The sequence below is a fragment of the Boleophthalmus pectinirostris genome, unplaced genomic scaffold, assembly GCF_026225935.1.
Source record: "Boleophthalmus pectinirostris isolate CB_2022bp ecotype Guang Dong unplaced genomic scaffold, ASM2622593v1 HiC_scaffold_9, whole genome shotgun sequence".
Lineage (NCBI taxonomy): Eukaryota > Metazoa > Chordata > Actinopteri > Gobiiformes > Gobiidae > Boleophthalmus > Boleophthalmus pectinirostris.
This window is the reverse complement of record NW_026571541.1, coordinates 25,040,623-25,063,186: the sequence shown is the minus strand read 5'-3', so window position 1 is coordinate 25,063,186 and position 22,564 is coordinate 25,040,623. Positions and strand designations below refer to the sequence as shown.

General features: G+C 39.8%; 1 protein-coding gene across 1 annotated transcript in view; it reads left to right on the top strand.

Moving 5' to 3' along the window:
- The window catches only part of mecom (MDS1 and EVI1 complex locus), a 243,544-nt gene that overhangs the window by 70,956 nt on the left and 150,024 nt on the right, over nt 1-22,564 (top strand). Inside the window, exon 2 of the mRNA XM_055147905.1 lies at nt 11,904-12,250. Within this exon, the coding sequence (XP_055003880.1) occupies nt 11,904-12,250 (347 nt within the window). The remainder of the gene's footprint in view (nt 1-11,903; nt 12,251-22,564) is intronic.

Here is a 22,564-nt window from a genome sequence, read left to right as displayed (position 1 = left end):
CCTCAATACACAGGCCACAATTCGATACGGTTCAGTACAAATAAAGGCTAAATCGTGGCTGTGATACTAAAAGTCTTTGTTAAACCACTTCTTGTGCAAAGTTTGCATAAAACACACCCATTTCACTCATCAAAACAGTGAAAATGTCAAATGTGTCACATAAACGAGTTCCCTTCCTCTAAACGAAAAACAAAACTGTAGCACTGTAACAAAATAATTGAGTAAAATATACCAAAAAATACACTTGGCAATATATCGATACAGCAGTCCATGATTTCGATACTGTATCATCACATTAAGCGATACAGTATATATTGATATTTTGATAATTTTGCACACCCCTAGTGGTAATACAGGAAGCAAACTCCATACTTCTTCACTGGAATTATTTGGATAACTTCAGCCCTGGAATTGCTTATCTCTACTGAATAAAAGATAAAAGATAGCTGAAAACTACCACATCATGACATCACAAGGTGAAACTGAGAATTTTAAGATTTGGAGATGTAGACAGAGCAGTAATAAAGGATTACTCAACATGTTTGAATGAAACAGAACACAACTCCAGGTATGTTTTTATGAGCCAACACCATTTTAACATGAACTAAAAGCTCACAATTTTGTGTAATATATGACCTTTAAATGCAATGTATTGTATCATTATATTAAGTTAAAGACACACATCTTTTTGGCGGCAGAAATGCTACTTGCTTTTTTGCTGCTATTGTTTACCTGAAATCTATCTAGAATTTATTTCATTAATGGTATTTTTCACCTTAAATTTGCTTAAAAACAAGGATTCTTACTGTGAAAGGGCTTGAATCTCCACTTATCTGACTTACGCAGATCTGACTTTACATGCTTGTCTCCAGGGGTGTGGTGGGCGTGGTACGCAGGAGTACGCCATCCACCCATTTCTTCCGACGTGAGATATAAAACAAAACTAACAAATATAAAATAGCTACAACTTAAATGTCAAACCGGAGCTATTGACTGACTGACTGAGTGTTGGGCCCAGAGATGTGCCCACACAGACTGTCGGGTAACTGCAGGTGAAAGGACAGGTCGCCTGATCGCACTTTGCGGACACCCTGCTCCATGGGCTCGGGGTTCTCTCTCAAATCCGAGTCCTGGTTTAGTCCTGATTTAGACCTGGTTCAGTCCTGGTTTAGTCCTGGTGTATTCCTGGTTTATTCCTGGTTTAGTCCTCATTAAGTCCTGGTTCAGTCACTTGAACAATCCCCATTACACCACTGCTTGTCTCTATAAACGTATATAGTTCAGTGGCATATTGTACATCATACCTGGGTAAAGCATTAACATCTCCATTAGGGCTGCACGGATCTGATACTGACACATTTTCTGGATCAGATATCAGCTTCCTAATATCGGTTCAGCCCAGATCATAGTTGAACTTTTAAACTGATGTAATAAGACCCAGAAAAGTCTCATAATGTTGATGATAACCCTGAACTGCAACTTTTTGGTTTAATATTTGCATAACATTTTATTAAAAGTCATTGCTTTTTTGTTATTACTTCATAATTTTCAGTTCAAGTCACTGAAATTCATATTCAAACATTGCTAGACGTCTCTATTACAGTCACAAAATATGCAGATAGTCCTTCCATCTGTTTTTTCCTCTTCTCATCCTCCACCTCTCTCCTTCTCTCACCCCATTCTCCGCTGCGGCCCCGTCCCCTCCTGGCCCTGTCCAAACATACATCTTTATCAAGTGGCTCTTGTCAGACAACATTAGATAATTAATAGGCCATTTGTCAGGCCTGTGAGGAACATGTTAAAATCCCCCCATAAATCCACTCACGTCTTTGTTGTGCGCCGCCGCTACCATCCGAGCTGCCCATTTACCACAATTATTAATCAACGCTAATGCTAATTAATGAGATGTCCTTGTGTGTGTGTGTGTGTGTGTGTGTGTGTGTGTGTGTGTGCATGTGGCAGTGGCTTAAAGTTGCAGCTTGTTGTGCAGTGTTAATTGGATAACTGGGCCCAGAGCTCCCTAATGGACTGTTTTCCATTTGGATCGGTGTAGTTGACTAACACTGCAGTGAAAAACACAAGACAATATGAGGTCGTTAATTAAGAGGTTGTTTAGAGCAGGGGTTCCTAGGGTGATGCTTGGTTCATTAGAGGTTGCCTAGGTGAGCGTTGATAGAAAATATATGGGTATTAGTTAGATACAATCAGTGTATCATTCGTTCATTCGTTTTTCAAAATAAAACCAAAAATAAGAAAATGAAAAAAACCTGCTATTTTCTTCATTATTTGTCCCCAAAACCAAAATGAAAAAAACAGATAAGGATTTGTTTTTCTCAGTTTTTGATTTTGTGTTTAAATGAATAATGGAAAAAACAGATAACGGCCGTTTTCTGTTTCCATGACTTAAACTGTGATGCTGGACTTTTGCGCAGCATAAGGACTGAACATCAGTGAACCAGGACTAAAACAGGATTAAAACAGGACTCACCCAGGCCTAAACCATGTCAGGACTGAACCAGGACTGAGTGTCGGGGCAGGCCCGAAGGTGCACCCACTTAGACTGTTGGGTGATCAGAACTGAGACCGGGACCAGACCAGGATGGAGACCGGGACTAAAACTAGGACCAGACCAGGACTGAGAACAGGACCAGACTGGGACCAGACCAAGACCGGGACCAGACCAGGACTGCGACCAGGACGGCGACCAGTTTAGTCCTGGTTTAGTCCTGGTTCAGACCTGGTTCAGTTCATATGTAGCACAAAAGTACGGCATTGCAGTCTAAGTTGTAAAAACAGGAAGCAGCCGTTATCTGTTTTTTTTTGTTTTTTTTTGTTTTTTTTTTTTTTTTTTCATTATTCATTTAAACACAAAATCGAAAACTGAAAAAAAATGAATCATCATCCATTTTTTCAGTTTGGTTTTGGAGACACATAATGAAGCAAATAGTTGTTTTTTTTCATTTTCTTATTTTTGGTTTTGTTTTGGAAAAAAACAAACTAACGAATGATACATGGATTCTGACACAGTATCTAAATGGCTAGTGTTACTTTTTTATTTGGTACTACAGTTACTTTTCTAAAAGGAATACATGGCTATAGTTCATCATGTAATTTTGGCTTTGAACTGCGCAGTATTACTGAAAAAAAAAACAAAAAAAAAAAACATGGCTCTTGCAGTGACTGTATGGGAAAAAAGATATATATTATTGATAATGGAAAATAAGGAAATCATGTGCAGTGAGAAAAATAAAGGTCCCAAACATGATCCTTGGGGTACCTCACAGCAAAGGTTCACAGATGACAACTTCTTTAAAGTTCTACACCATGTCTTATTTTGTCCAGCCACTATCCAAATTAATTATTACTGTATTACAAAGTTCGTATTAGTTGAGTTTAATCCAAAGCAAATATTCTAAAAGTTGGTATGAGAGACAAACAAAAATATTCAGTTTTTTTTTTCCTCCCTCTTCCATAGCTACAGCAGTTTGTATCAGCCATTCCCCTTGTTTCTCCAAGTCAACCCCTAGACCAAACAAGCCCCCCAAAGCCCGGCTCAGGCTCTGTTTAACACAATGGCAGAGTTAATGAGGAAGCTTATTGGCCCTCCTGAGGGGTCCACACACACGGCTATAGACTCAGCTCAGGGACCAATGGATGCACTGTAATTAACGGCGCTTAGCATATCAACCACCGCCATTTTATATCCGCCAGGAGCCACAAAAGCATTTAAATGAATCCAATGTGAAGATAATTAATTATTGTTTGTTTTTGGGGAAAGCCACAATGAGCCGTCTCACCCCAAAGGCATGCCAGTACTCCAGACCAAAAGATTCCTTGCAGTGAATGGAGCTATACTGGCTTGGACAATTGTGCATTTTGATTGCCATGCCAACACTGTAAAAACTAAAGACCCTACTTACACTGAATGTGCTTCAGTTTGTAAGCAAAATGAAATAAATCATAGTTAGACCAGTGGAGATTGGCCCTTGATTATCCTGTTACCACACAACCACTTTATAATAAACCTTAATTTGCCTTAATAAAGAGTTTATTAAGAATGATTCAGACTTAGCAAATAATATTTTCTGTGATAGGGGGTTCACCACAAACTTGTTTCCATGGAGATATTATAGTTTTGCCTGAAAGGATTCACAGTAGTTATCTATGTTTCTTTTCTTTTTTTTCAATTACAGGTTCAAAAATCACTGCTCAAAAATACTATGAAAAACATCCATTCCAACAGTGAGTGAGCTTGCCTCATCACAGATCTGACCTGTACTTGTCCTAGAGGCACTGCAGGCTTGTCTCCATGGGAATTATTGTAGTTTATTGCCATACTGATCTAGCCTGATTCATCAGCCGGTTTCACTTCATGGAAACCATCTGACCTCGCAGCATAAGGATTCGTTCGTTTGACGGTAGGCGGGTACTTTTTTTAACCAATCGCTGCTGTTTGGTCATGATGTATGTAATGCGCCAAATCCTGTAAGCAGAAGGACAATAATATCTTTCCCCTTGATAAAATTCACCAAACCTTCTCTTTGTTCTGACTTTAAATCCTCAATCTCAAGAATTGTTGCCAACACAGAATGTATGGCTTCGTCTACATCCATCTCGATGCTTTGTTTACTGTTGTGCTGGACCACAAAAGGGACCCAGACAGGCGCTTGAGTTTGACGTCATGGCTTCACAGCTCTTCCCTGATTGGCAGGTGCACGGTTTACAACTTCCGAGGTTCTCGCAAACCATCTAGTGTATTCCAATTCCTGACCTAGTCGCTGGAGATAAATGAAATTGAGCGGAGGCACTAGGTCGTGCCAGCCTGGCTAATACTGATCAACATTCTGGACAAACCAATAACATTTCCATGGCAAGATAAGCAAGTGGCGGACCCTCCACCAGAAAATTACACAGTGTACTTTTAAGTACTTATTCACCCTGAATCATTCTTAATAAAATATTAGTTTATTAGTTTTAAGTCTTTGTTGATGCTTTGAGATGCTGCTGAATAGAATGTAAAAACAAACAAACAAAAACAAAAATACTCCAACAGCAATTTAATTTACAATCCTTTATTGCTGTAAAGATACAGAAAAAGATACCAGTCTAAAGAGCGTATGATGAATAGTGCAGTTTCACATTTTGAATGAAGACTAATGCGGGGGATCATGTGTGGTTATGTTTGACCCGTACCTCCAGACACCCCCTCCCTCCATCACCCTCTACCACCCCCCCTCCCACTCACCCCTCGGGCCGTTATCACACGGCGCACATGAGCCAGACACGGATACATGAGTGCCCCCCGGTCATGTGGAGGTGAAAGTCCATCTCCATATTTCCCCGTCTAAAGCCCCATCAGTGTAGCGTTAGCCTCCTGAATCTGCGGTGATGAAGTGATCAGTGCATTGGGTCCTCCTTTGCCCGGTGATAAATGAGCACGTCCCACTCTTTATACAGTGGGGAGCTGAGGGTGCGCACTGTTGATTTGTCATGTCACTCTGAACAAATGTGGGAATATTTTTGGTTTAATTTTGTTATTTGTTCACAATTTAAAACCCAATATGACACGTTTGTCTTGTGGAGCATCATGTTTCATCTTGTGTTGAAGGAACAGGAGCACATGAGTTCATAGTTTAGTGAAATTATTTTATTTGCTTATTTTATTTTATTTTTTTTTCAACTTTCTTTTGGAAAATAATAACAATATGTTTATTCGGATACTTGATAATTACATTTTTATTTATTTATCTTTTTTTTTTTTTTTTTTTTTTTTTTTTATGTTGCCAGTTAGGAATATTTTCTACAAATCAACAATTCTTATTTGTATTTTTATTTATTTATTTATTTATTTATTTACTATTATTTATTTATTTATTTTCTGTTTTAGTTGTACTTATGATGTAAAATTATGAGAAATCCTAAGATATTTTACATAATGTTTACAGTAACAATAATAATTTTCATTTTTGGGTGCAGTCATGCATATTAATAAATCACTACATTATAAGTCAAATGACAAGATAACTATGATGACTTATTAGCCAGCCTTTACTCACCGGTCCCTGTCCTGACACTGGGGAAGCCTCTGTCCACAGGTACGTTATTGCTCTTTGTAAACATGTGTATCAGTTTGTCCCGTGGGTGCGTCCCTTCGGTGGGGCCTGGGTCACTCCTCCATTAGGGGCTTTGTCACTGTGATGAATAGCTCTTTCTATCATGTTTAATTCACTCCCTGATGACTGGGGCCTGCTCGCTGCTCGCGGTAATCTTGTGATGTATGGCTCCATCCAACACCTTGTGGCAGAGGTGAGGAGCATTCTACCCATGCAGATAACAGCACCGCACAAAAATCTATTCACTCCTAATAGGAATTAATGAATTTGGTATTGAGAATAAGAATTTGAATGCATTTACATTGTGGTATTAAAGGTTTATATTATGCTAAATGAACTTTTGTGAGTTTTAAACCATGTTAGAATGTTGTTTCCTCATCAAAATCATACGTGGAGTTGTGTTTTGTTTCATTTACACATGTTTGAGTAACCTTGCATTATTGGTCTGGCTACATCTCCAAAAGCCATGCAGTTTTCAAATTAGCACCTACTTTTTACCTTTTAGTTTAGCAGAGATTGTAAATTCCAGTTCTGAAATTATCCAAATGATTCTTGTGAAAGTTTAAAAACACAGCGGAGTATTTTCTGTATTACCTCATGACATCAAAAGGTGGAACGAGTCTTTTCGGTTTGAAATGCAGGGTTTATGTGTTAAACCTGTGAATGAAATAAAACACAACTTCAGGTATGTTTCTGATGTGGAAACAACATTATAACTTAGATCAGTAAATAGCATGAGATTGGCCCTTTAATACATAGACAAAGACACACATAATATCTATGTTTAAAAGTAAATTAAAGTAATTGCACTAAACCGTGAAGTGCTTTGAAGGTCTTGTGCCTTAGTAAAAGACTAATGTCATTTACAATTGCACGTCAAGTCAGTGGAGTTATGGGCTCAAATTTATATTAAATTAAAGACATAACATTGTACCCTGTGTATGGTAATAAAGAAACTGAAAAACTGATAGATTTTTTTTTTTCAAAGGTGACTCTAGTACTTGTGCTGGCCGTATTCACGCGTTTCAGCTCCCTGTTGCATGCCACATTGATTGAGGACTTTACCATTCAAAAGGCGTACTATTTTATGTTTTAAGTGATTGCTAAGGTTGCTAATGGACCAATTTTTTCCTCATTCAGAAACCCACAAATAACAGCACGTGCAGCTGTTCCATCCCAGATTTGACTATTGAATATACTGCAGTCATGCAGTTGGCCAAGATACCTAACTTCTACTTTGTCAAAGTATGAATGTCTGAGTCTGTGAGATATGGTGTACTACAGGATGTTGTCTCAGTAGCATTAGTAGAAATTCTCAGATTCTCAAAATGTTCAGTAGAAATTCTGCATTTGACCCATCCCCCAACCTGTCATGATGAGTGGGACCCTTCTGCAGATCTTGAGCTGGGCTTGGTCAGGACTGTGATCGGGGGTCGTCAAAAACATAATGGAAACAATGTCTATGTCAGTCCTTGGGTAGCTGTGTCCACATTGTAGTACCAAGTGTGGGGAGTGAATAAAATAAAATTGGAAGCCAGTGCATTTTTTCTTTCTTTGTTGTCTTTGCCTACATCAAAGTATCCGCTAATCATCTTGTCTTATCAGTGTTTTGTGATAACCTTGCAGTTTATCCTCTGATCCCAGCCGGAGTTCCCCCCTCTCTGCCCACTCAAGTGCCCTCGCGGCCTCTTTGATGAAGGGCGTCAGCTCGCACTGATGAAGTCATGTCCATTACCGCACAAATAAACAGAGCTTTAAGTATGCCCACACTCATAGCATGCACACTAGCCTGCATTCTCTTCACTGGGCCACCCCGCGGTCCAAGCACTGCCACGCTCTTTGACGTATCCATCAACTGCACTAAGAAACCACAATTTTTAAAACCCTGCACATCGCATATTTGCTTTTGGCTGGAGTTTACCTTATAGAAACGTATATGTTTATGAGCTGAAATGCGCTTGTTGAGTCCAGTGAAGCGGGGGAATTTCTGCGCTAAATCAAATATAAACTTGGAGAGCAGCGTGAGAGGGGAAATGGCAATGGATGGATACAGTTACCTTTAAAAGCTCTCGTCCCCTCACCATATGGCCAGCCCTTGGTTCAGGACTCTAACCACGTTACACAGTCTCAGTGCTGAAAATCATTACGCGCTTTCAGGTTTCAGGATCTCCATAGCCTTTAAGAGTCTTTCTCAAACAGCCAGGCCCACACAGAGAGTGTCAAACACAATAGTTTCACAGAGCGGTCAGGTACAGCTACGGAGAGAAAATACTCGGACAGGACATGCAATTCAATAATGTGGACGTTGTGCAGTTGAACATTGGGAAGGGTGTTAGACCAATGTGGTTTAGCTTATGTGATTATGGTATGGTCTTGGGTGAAAGCTTTATAGCAATGTTTGAAGTAGGGTTGGGAATTACAGATGTCCCTCATGATTTGGTATACAGACCGCAGTAATATCACAATACTATGACAAGATCATGAAAATTTAACATGGAAATTTAGTAAACAGGGTTGTGACTGGTTGAGAGGTAGAGCTGGTAAAAGACAGGTGACAGATGAAACTTTTTGAGAGAACGTTTAGAGGTGGCTCATGCCTTCTAGCCTGATTCATCAGCTGGTTTCACTTCATAGAAACCATCTGACCTCTCAGCATTAGAATTTGTTTGCTCAACAGTAGGCAGGTACTTTTTTTCATTTAACTAATCACTGCTATTTGGTTGTGATGTATGTAATGCACCGCTAACGGGGGTAACTGGTATATTAAGCTTTTCCCAAATCCCAGAAGAAGAAGGGCAATAACATCTTTCTCCTTGATAAAATTCACCAAACATTCTCTTTGTTCCGGCTTTAAATCCTCAATCTCAGGAATCATTGCCAACACAGAATGTATGGCTCTTCGCTGATTGTCTGGTGCCTGAACTTGCACTTCCGGGGTTTTTGCAAACTGTCTAGTGTATTGCCTGACCTAGTCACTGGAGAGAAATGAAATTGAGTGGAGGCACAAGTAAAAGAAACAAAACAAATGGAGACTCTCCTTCAGGCCAAGTAAAAGTCGAGTTTGTGGAGATGCAAGCCTGCTAACAGTAAATGGCCTCCAAGATGTTTTACTGAGTGTGTAGACTGTGCTGTTGCGCTTTAGCCATATCATACAATGTAGAAACGCAACTTAACTTCAGATGGCTTTTTTCTGCGAGCTCTCTGAGTTTCTAGTGCATGTCTGGCCTGAGAAGAAAGTGGTGATCTACAGCCTTTCATGACACGATCAATAAAAAGAAATTGTTTTAACACGTGATAAACACTCTTGTTTGAAAAGCTCTTCCTGTGATGTTTATTTGAACGGATCTTTATTGCGAGAAGACATGGTACGCTTCACTAACTTCGTGTTTCCATTTCAAATAGGATGAGGGTCAAGGGGCTGCTTTGTGGGCTTTGTCATTGTTGTAGAACATGAATGGGAAAACAAGCTGCGTCTCAGATTGCAATTACATTTGTATTACAGTTGTGTGGCAATGCTATGTGGACTGGTATCTGGTATTTATGGGACACTTTACATTCTATAACTAGATTTAAATGACTCTCAATATTTCTTCTTAACATAACTATGAAATGTGAATATGCTTTGATACTTTATTATTATCTTATAATATATATTCTGTGGTTAGTGCATGCGAGTATCATCTTGATTCCATTGTGTTCTAATGGTTCGCTCTAAACTTGCTGCCAGCTACATACGAGTTATATAATATGGGCCTATAAATCAATGAGCTCTTTTATTGTAGTAGAAAAATTGTTTTATGGCTTTTAATTTCACTTTTATCGTAATCATTGTAAAGATGATGATTGCTTTGCCCATAATATTCCAGAGTGTGGCATTAAGCCTACCTATTATGTATTTAATGTATCTATGTATTCAACAGGTGTTTATATTGCTCAAAAATAACTTGAAAAATGTCATTTAGCAGAATTGCTTCTCCACAAATTGGACTTGTAAATTGTCCTGGTGGCTTCACATGACATTTTAAAAGGCCACCTTGTGATGTCATGAAGCTTTAACAGTTACTTTTTACCTTTTTGTTCTGGAGCTGAAATTATCCAAATGATTCTGATGAAGTGTGAATGAAGGTGAATGGAGTTACAGCAAGCAGCAAAAAGGAAGTCGTTTATTGGAAGTCCTTTTTTTATGAACCATGATTGAATTAAAAAAAAAAAAAAAAAAAAAAAGATGATGAAATTTTCAAGGTAGATTTATTATTCTCAACTAGAGCCCGACCGATATATCGGTTGGCCGATATTATCGGCTGATATGGGCACCTGAAGGCATATCGGCTATCGGCCGATATGCTTGCTGATAGGGGCCGATATTTCACGTGGGCATGTGATACATCGTTAAAAATCTTAGACTCTCTACATTCTGTTCATTTAATCCAATTTACAGACAGATAAAAGTCCTAATATGTGGCTCCGCATCAGTATTTATCTACAGAGTAATTTGTCTGTGTGTGTCCATACTGTCCCTGAACACACCACAGAGTCGCGTCATTCACGTGCGTTTTTTCACACCCGCAGCGGTGCGCAACACTGAGATTATTTTCTTTTTACGGACAATCGGTTTGAGTCTGGATTAAAAGGACATTTATTAGTGCAGATTTGTGATGTGAGGAGGAGCCTGTGTGAGCGGTGAGTGTTGGAAATATGTCGACTTTGAAGCTAGTTTTGGTCATTTGTATGGGTTAGCTGCTGTAGCTCCCGCACATAAACAGGCTGTTTTCTATTGGCATATTGTAAAGTGACTATATTGGCCGTATATTTGTTACTGGACCTGCATTGATATGTAAATGAGCTGTGAATAGACGTGTGAATTATGACATTTGCGCATATAATTAATTACCGCGGCGCGCACGTATTTACGGCTAAAGGCTAATAGCGATTGTTTCTTTACTAGTTATGGGTCGGTCGCGAACGAAATGACTCTTAGAGCCGACTCTTTGAAGCGAACGACGGGAGCCTGATCCTTACTGGGAGTCGTGTTTTCTCTTTCTCTCACTTTTTTTCTCTTCACGCCGTGTGCAGACTCGTGGTAGTTTGACAGCAGCAGCGGCTGAAAACGAAACTTTGAGAAATTTGCGTGTGCATAGGATAAAAAAAGGAGCATATTTGGCTGTAGTTTAGCATAAAATAAATAAGTCCCGGTTTAGTCCTTTTTCAGTCCTGGTTTAGACCTGGTTCAGTCCTGCTTTAGACGTGCTTTAGACCTGCTTGCAACAAAACAATCTGAAGAGCCGCTTGGGAGCCAAAAGAACCAGCAGCTTTTAGTGAGCCGAGCCAAAAGAGCCAGTTCTCTAAAAAGAACTGGAATACCCATCACGAGTGTCTAGAATGTGATGCAAAAATGCCATTAAACCAACCTACTGTCTGTAAATATGATGTAAAGAGGCAGAATAACAATAAATGTTGCCTAAATAAACCCAATTTAAAATCCACCAGAGCCAAACCTAAGTTTTTTAAACAATTCAACATTTACAGTGAATTTTTACGTCACTAAATATATCGGCGATTATATCGGCTATCGGCAGCTCCAACTCCCATTATATCGGTTTCATATCGGCCACAGCAAAATCCATATCAGGTCGGGCTCTATTCTCAACCAAATGTTTTTATTTTCAACCGAGTGTGTTGCTTCACTTCCAAGAACTTCATGTATTGCTCCTTGGACTTTTGCAAAATGTTTCTACTATATACCCACCATACATCTCCCTCACTTGGAGTCTTCTCTGTTTTTTCTTCCAGGTGACGGAGATGAGAACTTCGCCCTGTATCCGGCCGAGCTCTTGGACGATGCATGTGTCTCCAATGGCAACGTCCAACCATCTCACTTCTCCTCGCTCACAGAAGACCAGCCATCTCCTGCTCTGTCTGAAGAAGACATCTCACCATCTTTCCAGCTCCACTCACACGGCCTGGTTTGGACTCAGGAGGACTTGAGCGTTCCTGAGGACTTTGAGCTGAGAGAGTCTTCAGTTTCGGGGTCTGCGTTGGGTGTCTGGACTCACAGAAAGGTAGAGGTTGGAGAAAGATTTGGACCGTATATCGGAGAGCAGACGTCGTGTCTTCTGGATCGCACTCAAGGCTGGGAGGTAGGACACTTAAAGCTGTTAGAATGCCATTTATTATGGTATTTCGAAGTGCTTTTGTGCATCTTTGTTGCATATATTTATCATGTGTGGAAAATGTATAATGCCCTATTACAGCACATTTAGCAGCAGAGGTATTGTCGACTATAGTCCTTATCAAACAATCCTAATTAATTCTTCTTTTTTTAACTAAAACAAATCAAATTGTGTTTTAGTGGTTTATCTTGCAAGTGGTTATCCAGGTTTTGAACTGGAACTAGTTTGAAGCCCTTATTGAGCTTCAAAATAGAATCAATGAGGCAAAACATCTTCAATTCTTCAAGTTTTTTTTTTATTTGATCCAGTGTTTGTTATGGAAACAGGAGTCTCATTTATAAAACTTCATGCAGAATTCTTACTAAAAGTGGACTGAAAACACATAAACTTTCACGCTTCTCATTTCTCTGACACGTCTCTGAAATTCCCAACACTAAAAGTTCGTTGTTTGTGGACATAGGCCAACAAATAATTCAGTACTTCAATTCAATCATTACAACTGGATGAAGATGCGTGTCATTGTAAAATTGTCAAACAAACGTCTGTCAGGTTTCTGATGCAAGGTATTGGATGAGCAAAACTGTCTTCCAGCTTTCAAACATTTTTATTCCCTTTTGCCCTCAATCCAACATTTAACCTACCAGGACTCTCCGTGTATATTTTGCTGTTGTCCAGTGATGTAACGTCAGGCCAGGCCCGTGGAGTTGAAAGAAAACAGACATGCTTCTTGCTCTTAACTCAATTAAAATGAAAAGCCATAAATCCCTCTCTCAGCACGGTTAGGGACCCCGAGCGGCCATTGGCAAATCACATATTGGTCAGCGACATAAAGGGATCGAAGCCGGGGTCACAGGACAAGGTCAAAGGTCGGGTGTGGCCTCCGTCAGTGTCAGTGGCTCAGCTTTTATGGAGCAGGAGACAGACAATCCGCCTCATTTACTCTGCTCAAATGGGTCCTCCCTAATTTGGAGGGCTGGAATTAACTCTTCACTCTCAGCACATTGTTCCTTTGTGGGCATATGAGATTCATTAAGTTGTGTGCTCAACAAATAAAAGAGTGAAAATGAACCAGTTTTAGGTTTATGAGAAAGCCAAGAAGACGTTAACTTCTAATTCTCATTTTTTGGCCATGGCAGTTCAACTAATGCTGCCTGTCAAATTCAGAATTAGGTGATATCTCTATGTCTCTCTGTGTTTTTTTTGTTTGTTTGTGTTTTTTTCAACAGTGACTGGACAAGTAACTGTGGATCTCAGACAATCTCAGGCCAAAATTGTTTGTCTTTGTTGCATAAAATTTGAAATGTCAAAATATGAATGCAAAAAGTCACAAGTATCCAGCAGCCTTTAGCAAAATTTTAGAATTAGGCAACTAGGCTGAGTTTGGAAGACTTGACTAATAGTTGGAAATGTAGTCCCCTGCAGTTTGGCTTCAGAACTGAGAACGTCTTTGGGATGTTTTTCAACTTCTCTAACTTAGTCCAGTTGACTAATTTTCTCTGTTTTTCGCATTTGAAAGCAAACACACATCACAAAAGACCACAGATAACAATACGAAATTTTGTTTAGTGGAATTTGCTCTTTGAAATACAGATCATTGCCTGGAAAAATAGGATAAAAACTGTAAATATTCTCTTAAGTGTATATCATTAAATCATTGGAATTCAGTTTCCACATATTTTCAATAAACTCTTTCTTTGATGTGCCTTTCTCTATAACATGGCGCAGTATTTTAAAGCAAATATTCATTTACCAAAAGACGAGATTTACAAGCAGCTGGACGATCTCAATATTCTTCTTATTTTCCCATAGAAGAAAATAAAATAAGACGTATTATCATGAATTTCAATCTGTCTGTAATTTATGAGTCTTGGATAATAATAATATGTATTTAAAAAGGTGGGAGTGTGTGTTGTCCCGGGCCAGACGGATAGATGGGGGGTGGCGGGGGGGTGTATGTGTGTATATGTGTGTGTGTTTGGGGAGGGGGGGTATGGGGGTTGAGGAGCAGGGCCCGAGATGAGATGCTAGCGACGCAGCACTGTATCACCATGTTTAATTACCGCCCTGACAGCCCGCCATAAGTCTTTCCATTAAGTAAATAAGTTGTAAAGAATTTATGATGAAACGCCACATTATTCAGAACGGATATTCAGTGATGACATCCCTTTTGCATTAAATATGGTAAACGCCATCGAAAAAAAAAACACTCTCTACCCCCCGCCGCCCCTCCCGTACGCACCGTCAATATGCCAATAAGACCGGCGAGCTGGGGGTCTGTAAAAATAAAATTGATTTGAGTTAAGATAGATATGTTTGCTTTCATCATCAATCCCACGATGCAATGCGGCGGGCGGGGTGATGTCACCGACCAGGGAGCGATAAAGTGGGTGCTCCCATCTGGACGGCCGTGATGGAGGGTGCGGAGTGGACCGGGGACCGCCACAAGCTGACGAGCCCGGGGGAGTTTGTCACCTAGAGGGGGGGCACTACTCTTCAATGCCATCACAATAAATTTCAGGACTTTATTCATAAGAGGGGGAGAGTGAGATATGAGACTCGCAATGGTTTATGGGTACAGGAATGGAGAGTTATGGGAAGGAGCGCTCCGGTAAATAAGATGTACAGTAGAAAGGAGGAAGAGGAGGAGGAGGAGGCTAAGCATCTTCAGAGTGGTGAGGAAAGAGGCTGGTAGAACATTGACTGTGTTGGAGTTGAGAGTGGAACATGGGATAAAGTCTCTGTTTACTGTTGTATGATTTATTTATTTTTTAAATAATTTATTGTAGTGTCTGACAAAAAAAAACAAAAAAAAACCCCTCATCTCTCAGGCTCACAATCACTGCCCAGCCTTTTTTGGATTTCCATATGCCAACAACTTTTGATAATAACTCCAAAGCACTGCCAAATTTCATATAGGTTAGCAACTACATACTTAAGACCTATCTTTATTTATTTATTTATTTATTTTCCTTCCATATTAGTAATGAGGTAAAATAATTAGATCCTGAAATGGTAAGGCTGTCCACCGATGACTGAATCAAAGGCCAACCAAAGGCTGTAACACATATGTCCTAGTGTTTTTCAACTTCAGTCAAGGGGTCTCTCTATTATCTGTGCTATCTGTCCATTCATCAATGTCCACATGTCGATCTGTGTATTTATTTTCTGTGAAACCTCTTTAGAATCAGTAATCAGGCATCTTGGCTGTCAGTGCTTGTCTGATCTTGGAAGCTAAGCAGGGTTTGGTCTGGTTAGTACTTTGATGGGAGACAGCTGGGAGTACCTGCTACCGTAGTGGGGTAGAATCCAAGTATCATTCCTTCATTTCTTTTCAAAATAAAACCTAAAATAAGAAAATGAAAACATATTATTATTAACATTTCTTCATTATTTGTCTTCAAAACCAAAATGGATAATAATTAGTTTTTTCAGTTTTCGATTTTGTGTTTAAACTAATAATGGACAAAAACAGATAACAGTTTCCCATTTCCGTGACTTAAACTGCGATGCCGGACTGAACCAGGACTAAAACAGGACTAAACCAAGACTGAGTATCAAGACGGGCCCAGAGGTACGCCCATGTAGACTATCGGGTGATCAGGAGTGAGACCAGGACCAGACCGGGACCAGACTGAGACTGAGACTGGGACTGAGACCGGGACTGAGATCGGAACTGAGATCGGAACTGGGACTGGGACCAGACCGGGACTAAAACTGGGCCCAGACTGGGACCGAGACCAGAACTGAGACCAGGACCGAGACCAGAACTGGGACCAGGACTGAGACTGGACTGGTCTCACTCAGAATCATTATTCGTTATTATGATTTTTTTTTTTTTTTTTTTTTTTGGTTTTGGGGACAAATAATAAAGAAAATAGTTGTTTTATTGTTTTCTTATTTTTGGTTTTGTTTTGAAAAATGAATGAACGAATGATACAGGGATTGGGTAGCAGTGAGTTCTAGTGCAAAGTGTTGTTGTGACCTTTGGCAAGACATTTCACCCACTGTCTAGTTTGAATGTAGTGTAATGCAACCTTGTGCATTATTGGAAAATGATTGTTTTCTTCTAAACATTAAATAAATGTTTTTGTTACATGAGGTTACAACCACCTGTTTGCACACTTCCGAACAGTCTGTCCATTGTGGCACAGTTGAGAGAAAATGACTACTCTTCCATAGCATTTGCATGTATAGTTCCTCCTTTACCTCCGCCTCGGCAGTCCCTGTAACGCCTGGATGACCACCACTCCATATTCCGCTGTCTCTTTCTCTCAATCATTATGCACATTGAAATTCCAACTCCATTTGTGTCTGTCCTCTTCTCAGCACCGCCAACAATGCCAGCACGACTTAGGATCGCCGAGAGAGTTATCCAACACTCAATGAGCCTTTGGGGTTTGCTCCGAATCCCAGCCCCTCCGGATTACGCTCCTTGGGACTTAGAAAGCTGGGTACCTCCTGCTGTCGGGGCGATGGGCGGAGCAGGTTAGGGGTGCCGGGAGGGGCAGGGGTGCGAGCGGGCTTTTGTGCACCTCTTGAGTGGGGAGGTTGAGGTGGCCGCGGGGAGGTGGTGCCCGGAGATTAGCGCTGATGGTGAATGGGAGTGGGGATTATAGCGGGCTGGGTAGGGTCTTTCTCCGGGGCTCCTCATGAGGGGCTGGATGATAGGAGGAGGAGAGGCAGGTGTCTGGGCTGGTTTTGTTCACATAAGCATCGCATAGACCCATCAGTCAAAGCGCTGTCAGTGCTAAAGCAGCCATTCCCAAGGCCAAAGAGTAGTCAGCGGGTCCATCATGACGGAAACCGGAGCACTTGGCTTTCAAAGTTGACACATGAGGGTTTGGAGAGGAGAAGCAGCAGTGAAGGAACTTTGAGCTTGGGGCAATTGGTTTTGTTCAAACACTCTGCCAGATTTTGATTTGCAGATTGGTCCAGTAAAAAGATGTTTCCAGTAACCTGCCAAGAGAGCTACATTGTGAAGTTTCAAGGGAAAATTTGGTTGCATGTAATGTCATTACATATTATGAAACAACCTGTAATGCCATGTAATCAGGAGTAGGGTTGGAGTATGGAAGCATGGAGCATAGTTATTGTAAATGAAAATTCTACAAAAAATGTCAGTTTAAACATTTTAATTGACCAAGACTCATATGCCATCGATTTACTGAGTAACCATATGGAGCTCAACAGTGACCACCCACCCCTGGTTTGTCAAGTAAATTTCACATTCATTTTTTCCCCATAGACTTTCAGAAAAAAATAACCTTCAAATTTTGAAAGCTTGCTCTATCTAATGACCACAAGACCTATAATTTTATAAAAAATCTGAAACATTGCTAAGTTATTAAAACAATTAGCTGAATTTCACATTTTGAAAGTGCCTTTTGGACTTAAAACAAAACTTATTAGTTACCACATAGTTGGTTAGCCTCCATGGTGCCTTTAAACTCTTAATATTTAAATTTTTTTTGAAATTTATTGGGACTAGACTTCGTGAAATGGTTTGGGTTTCTAAGTGGATGGGACATTTGAACTCCATTCACGAATCAAAATGTTACTGTAGAAATACACATGAGGATTAAATCAAATTTAATCAAAACATTTGTTAAAAGCCTAAATCTGATTTTAATACTCAGATCGCATAGTCAGACTTAATTCATTTTAATCCAAACTTTTTTCTTGAGTTTTATGTTTGAAAGAATCAAATAAATACATTATACAAATTCACAAAGATCAGTCCCAATCTTTGTCTCTCCATGCACACCTCGCCGTTTAGCCCCAAGTGTGAGAGTGTGCTGGGAGGGCGTCTCCGGAGGGCGTGTCCCTGTCCTCCATAAGCCCTGTCTGAATGAATGCAGATGTCCCTGGTGCCTGTGGCCTGTCCCCTGTACTCTATGGGCCGTCACCTCTCTCTGTCACCCGCAGAAAGAAGCAGCGGAGAGCCCTGTCCAAAGCCCCTAATCCTCGCGCCTGCCTCATCTCCTCCTCTGTCACTGTGCAGGCTCTTGGGATGGACCTTTCTGTCACTCATGCTCCGCTCAATGGGCACACATCTTCACGTTTTTCTCACAGATATAGGTCTATACTTTATTTGAAATTCAAAGCGGTTAAATCCAGCGTTTGGGAAGGCGATGTGAATGGCTGTTGTCAGTGCATTGTGGGACAGCATTAGTCGTCATCTGTTTTCGCCTACACCAGATGAGCCCTGCGTTCGACCACAGAGCTGGGGGTTTAATTAGTGCTTAATGAAATGTAAAGAGGAGAACAATACAGCGATTTGAATTGGATATGTTAGGTGGAAATCTCTTATGAGGTTTTGTCCTTGATTGCTAAGTAAGTGTTAATTGGTCTGTTAGTTGGTTGTTATTAAACTATTAGTTAGCATTTATAAAGCACACTACAGTACACTAACTTTTATGGTGTCTGCTACCTGCTTACCTTGAATATTCCGCAGTAGGGCTTTAAAGTTTTCTATATTGCATTTATTAAATGACAATGTTTAATTTCTAAAAAACATCCCTGGCATTCTCACAGTGAGTGATATCGCTTCTTATATCTCCTAAAAATCTAATCTGTATCTTGGCTTAGTGTTCTTACCTGCTTGTTGTCACAGAGATAAGAATATAAGAATTGTGTTCACACATGTGTCCAATTAATAAATATTCACGACTAGATGACAACGGAGCACTGAGTGAAAATTATGTAATACATATGCCACACCTCTATGTGGCGCTGTAAACAGGATACAATCAGAGCCACTGGACACACAATACTACAAAGAATCCTTCCTTTTCCTCAACAAACAAACACACGTGGCGATGACGGCGTTGCGAAGTCATAGTTTTCCAAAAGCTGCGGTTTGCTTCTCCACACGATAACGCAATGCCGACGTTTTCAGATTTCTCCACTCTGGAACCCATTTTCAAAAAACACAGTTTTTGCCCACCTGAAACGCCGGCTGTGTGTGGGCGAAATGCCAAAACGAATACAAATGTCACCATTTTGAAGAAGAAACCTAACCTAAGTGATACAATCCCTATGTCTGCAACGAGGTGCCAGAACCTCTACCAGAAAAGTTACGTAGTGCACCTTTAATAATGCAATGTATGATAATAGTTTATGTACAAAAGCATTCATCCATAATGCTAATGAACAGTAATAAAGAATCAATTGGAAAAAAAAAAAAAAAAAAAACGCTAACAGAAAAATGTTATGTGAGTTCAGCAGAATATGCCTTTGACATATTTCAGACAGTAGTCAAATAAAGCCCTTCTCCTTTTGTCTCCTAACCCTTTCAGATGTCCAATGTCCCAGTCTTCTCTGAGCGACCAATTCTTCCTGACTAATTCACCCTTTTGTTGGGAGTCTGCTCTGTTGTCTTTAGAGGAGATGAGTTGTGAATGCAGTGTAACCGGAGCCTGGTAGTATGAGAGGGGAGTGCTGTCCATTGTACCCAGAGAAAGGCCTTCACCTGCTGGGGGTCTGGTCGGCTTCCTCCTGGTGATGGGTAATCCCTGTCCTGGAGCTAATCTGTTTTGTTTGTCTGTGAGAGTTTGGACAAGAAAGTGAAAGTGGGGCATTGTTTGAGAGTCACAACAAGGAAGACAGTCTTAATTGGTTGAGAATAGTTTTTCATTTCTGGTGCTCCCATCTCCCTGTCTGATAGAATTCAAACAAGACTCAAGTTGGTTCAAGTCAATTACAAACAAATTAGCATGATTTTTGTTTGTTTCTTTGTTTTTAAAGATCAACATTGTGGATTCAAGAGTAGAGGTGTGCAAAAATATCATAATATCGATATATCGTATTGTTTAATGTGATGATACAGTATCGATATTGCAGGCTGCTGTATTGATATATATCGCCAAGAATATTTTACTAAATTATTGTGTTACAGAGCTACAGTTTTGTTGTGTGCTTAAAGGAAGGAAACTTGTTTATGTGACACATTTGACATTTTCACAGTTTTGATAATTATAATAAATTAAAATAGGTGTGTTTCATATTCACTTTGCACACAAGAAGTTGTTTAACAAAGACTTTTTAGTATTATTATTTTTTATTGTACCGTATCAAATCAATTTGAAATATATTGTATTGAATCGAAAGTGCACTCTATCAAGACATATATCGTACTGTGGCCTATGTATCGAAGTAAGTATCGTATCGGCAACTTATTAATGATACCCAGCCCTATTCAAGAATCTGTTGCAATTATGAGTTCTAAGACAATAAATGGGTTTCAATCACATTAAGTTTTCTTGTTATAGATGCCATTTGTAGAACTATTTTTTTCTCAAAAATATATATTTTTTTTTTTTATTATTAAAAGTCTTATCTTGTAGTAGGTTCATACCTGCTTGTTTCCATGGTGAGGTTATTGCTTTGCTTTGTATGTTCCACAGTATAGCATGAAATCTAGTCATCTCCGTGGAGAAAAGCAGGTAGTGCAAACAGCCCGAGTTATAGGTCAGATCTATGTAGAGCCGAGCCCACTCACTGTGAGAATGCAACAAAAACACCTGTAAATAACTAAATGGAAGATATGTTCAATGCCATAATCTCTGCATGGAAACAAAAAGGTAATAAATCTCCACCAGAAAAGTTACAGTTCACCTTTAATTGCTATTTCACTTCAGTTGAAACCCATGAGAGTCCCTAGTAGTTACCATGATTAAACAAAAGGTTATAATGATAACTGGAATTGTTCAAAAAGTAAACTGTTTTAAAATTTAACATTGTAAATCCTTGCTACCAAATTAGCTGATTCCCAATACCCCTTCATTCCTGAACATTGCCCCCCTCCCTCTCTTCTCCCACACACTCCCTCCTCCCTCTGCCTGAGTTCCCAGCAGGGGGAGGAAGCTACGTTAACTAAGTGAACAAAGTCAGCCCGAATCGCGCTGGGGACAAAAGCTTTCGCGAGCGGGGGCCAGTTCCAATCGGAAGGTGTTGCCCGCCGCACAATACCAGGTGAGGGGGGCTCTCCAACCGAAACACGGTCAAAGGTCACCCGGGGAGAATAAAAGAACAGATTTGATTGAGAAATGAGAGGAAGAAGGAGTCCACCTGTTCAACACCCCAACTGTCAGGAATGCAGACAGATACGTAGACAATGGGACTTCACAGCATCATGGAAAGAGTAGTGGGCTGATCTGATTGGAACCACATGCTGAATGCCATAAGCCAATAACACAATGACACATGTCTAGACAGCAAAGGCAAATAGACTTTATAAGGTGCATTGGCTCAGGAGCAGCAGACTTGTAATTCACATTTACATCATTTATACAGCGCTGTTATAGGGACAGGGACGTATAGGTACAGGCTGGAGGAGTGGTCACCTTCTCTCGTGGGATGTGCGGGGTTATGATGGAATACAAGGGCAGTGATGGTATGTTACAAGAAGGATCTGTTTAAAGAAGGAATAAACTATAACGCATATGTATGTATCGCAGAAACATGTCCATGGACTTCCTGTTAAAATGCATATGGCAGATTTTTAAGATTAGCTAATTTTGATTTAATTTAGTGGAATTATATCTTTTGTTAATATTAAAAAAATATAGTTTTACACCAATGAAGAAGCAATTTACACAGAAAAGTTGAAAAATGTGTTAAAAATTACAGTAAGTAGAGACTTCAAAACATATTGATTGATTATTGATCATTACTTCAACAAAATAAAAGGCTTTTCTTATGTTTGTATTCGTCAGATAATCATTTCTGTGTAGATTAGAGCAGTTTTGTTAGGTTACAGTTATAAAAATCCCTGTTGTGATGTTGATGTCACAATTTCCAGTCAGTAAGTACAATTTTGTTTTGAACCTAAAACAATGACAAATTCGCAAAACAAGTGTGATATGGTTTTTTTTTTTGGTTTTTTTGTTTTTTGAAAAAATCTTCACAGTGTTCCAGTAAAATGTGTGATCTAAGCACTTTCAAGAGGCATGACCTATTGAGGAATGTCTATAGTATATAATTTCCTTCAGCACATACAGTACATGCTTTTTGGTTGAACTAGAAGACGTGCTAAACCACAAGTTTGTAAAACCAGGTCATCTGGTGTCCAGTGGCCAATGGGATCACTATGTTCCAAACCAGGAAGTGTAGTGTGGTATACAGGTATGTCCTCCATGGTCGTGGGATGTGTGCAGATCCTCCCCTGTATCATAATGAAGGATAATACCCATACCATACTCTTACCTTCTGAAGTCATTCATCTACCCTGTGAACTGTGACGTCTTCTACTTAGTGTGGTGGTGGAGAATCTGCCCCTGG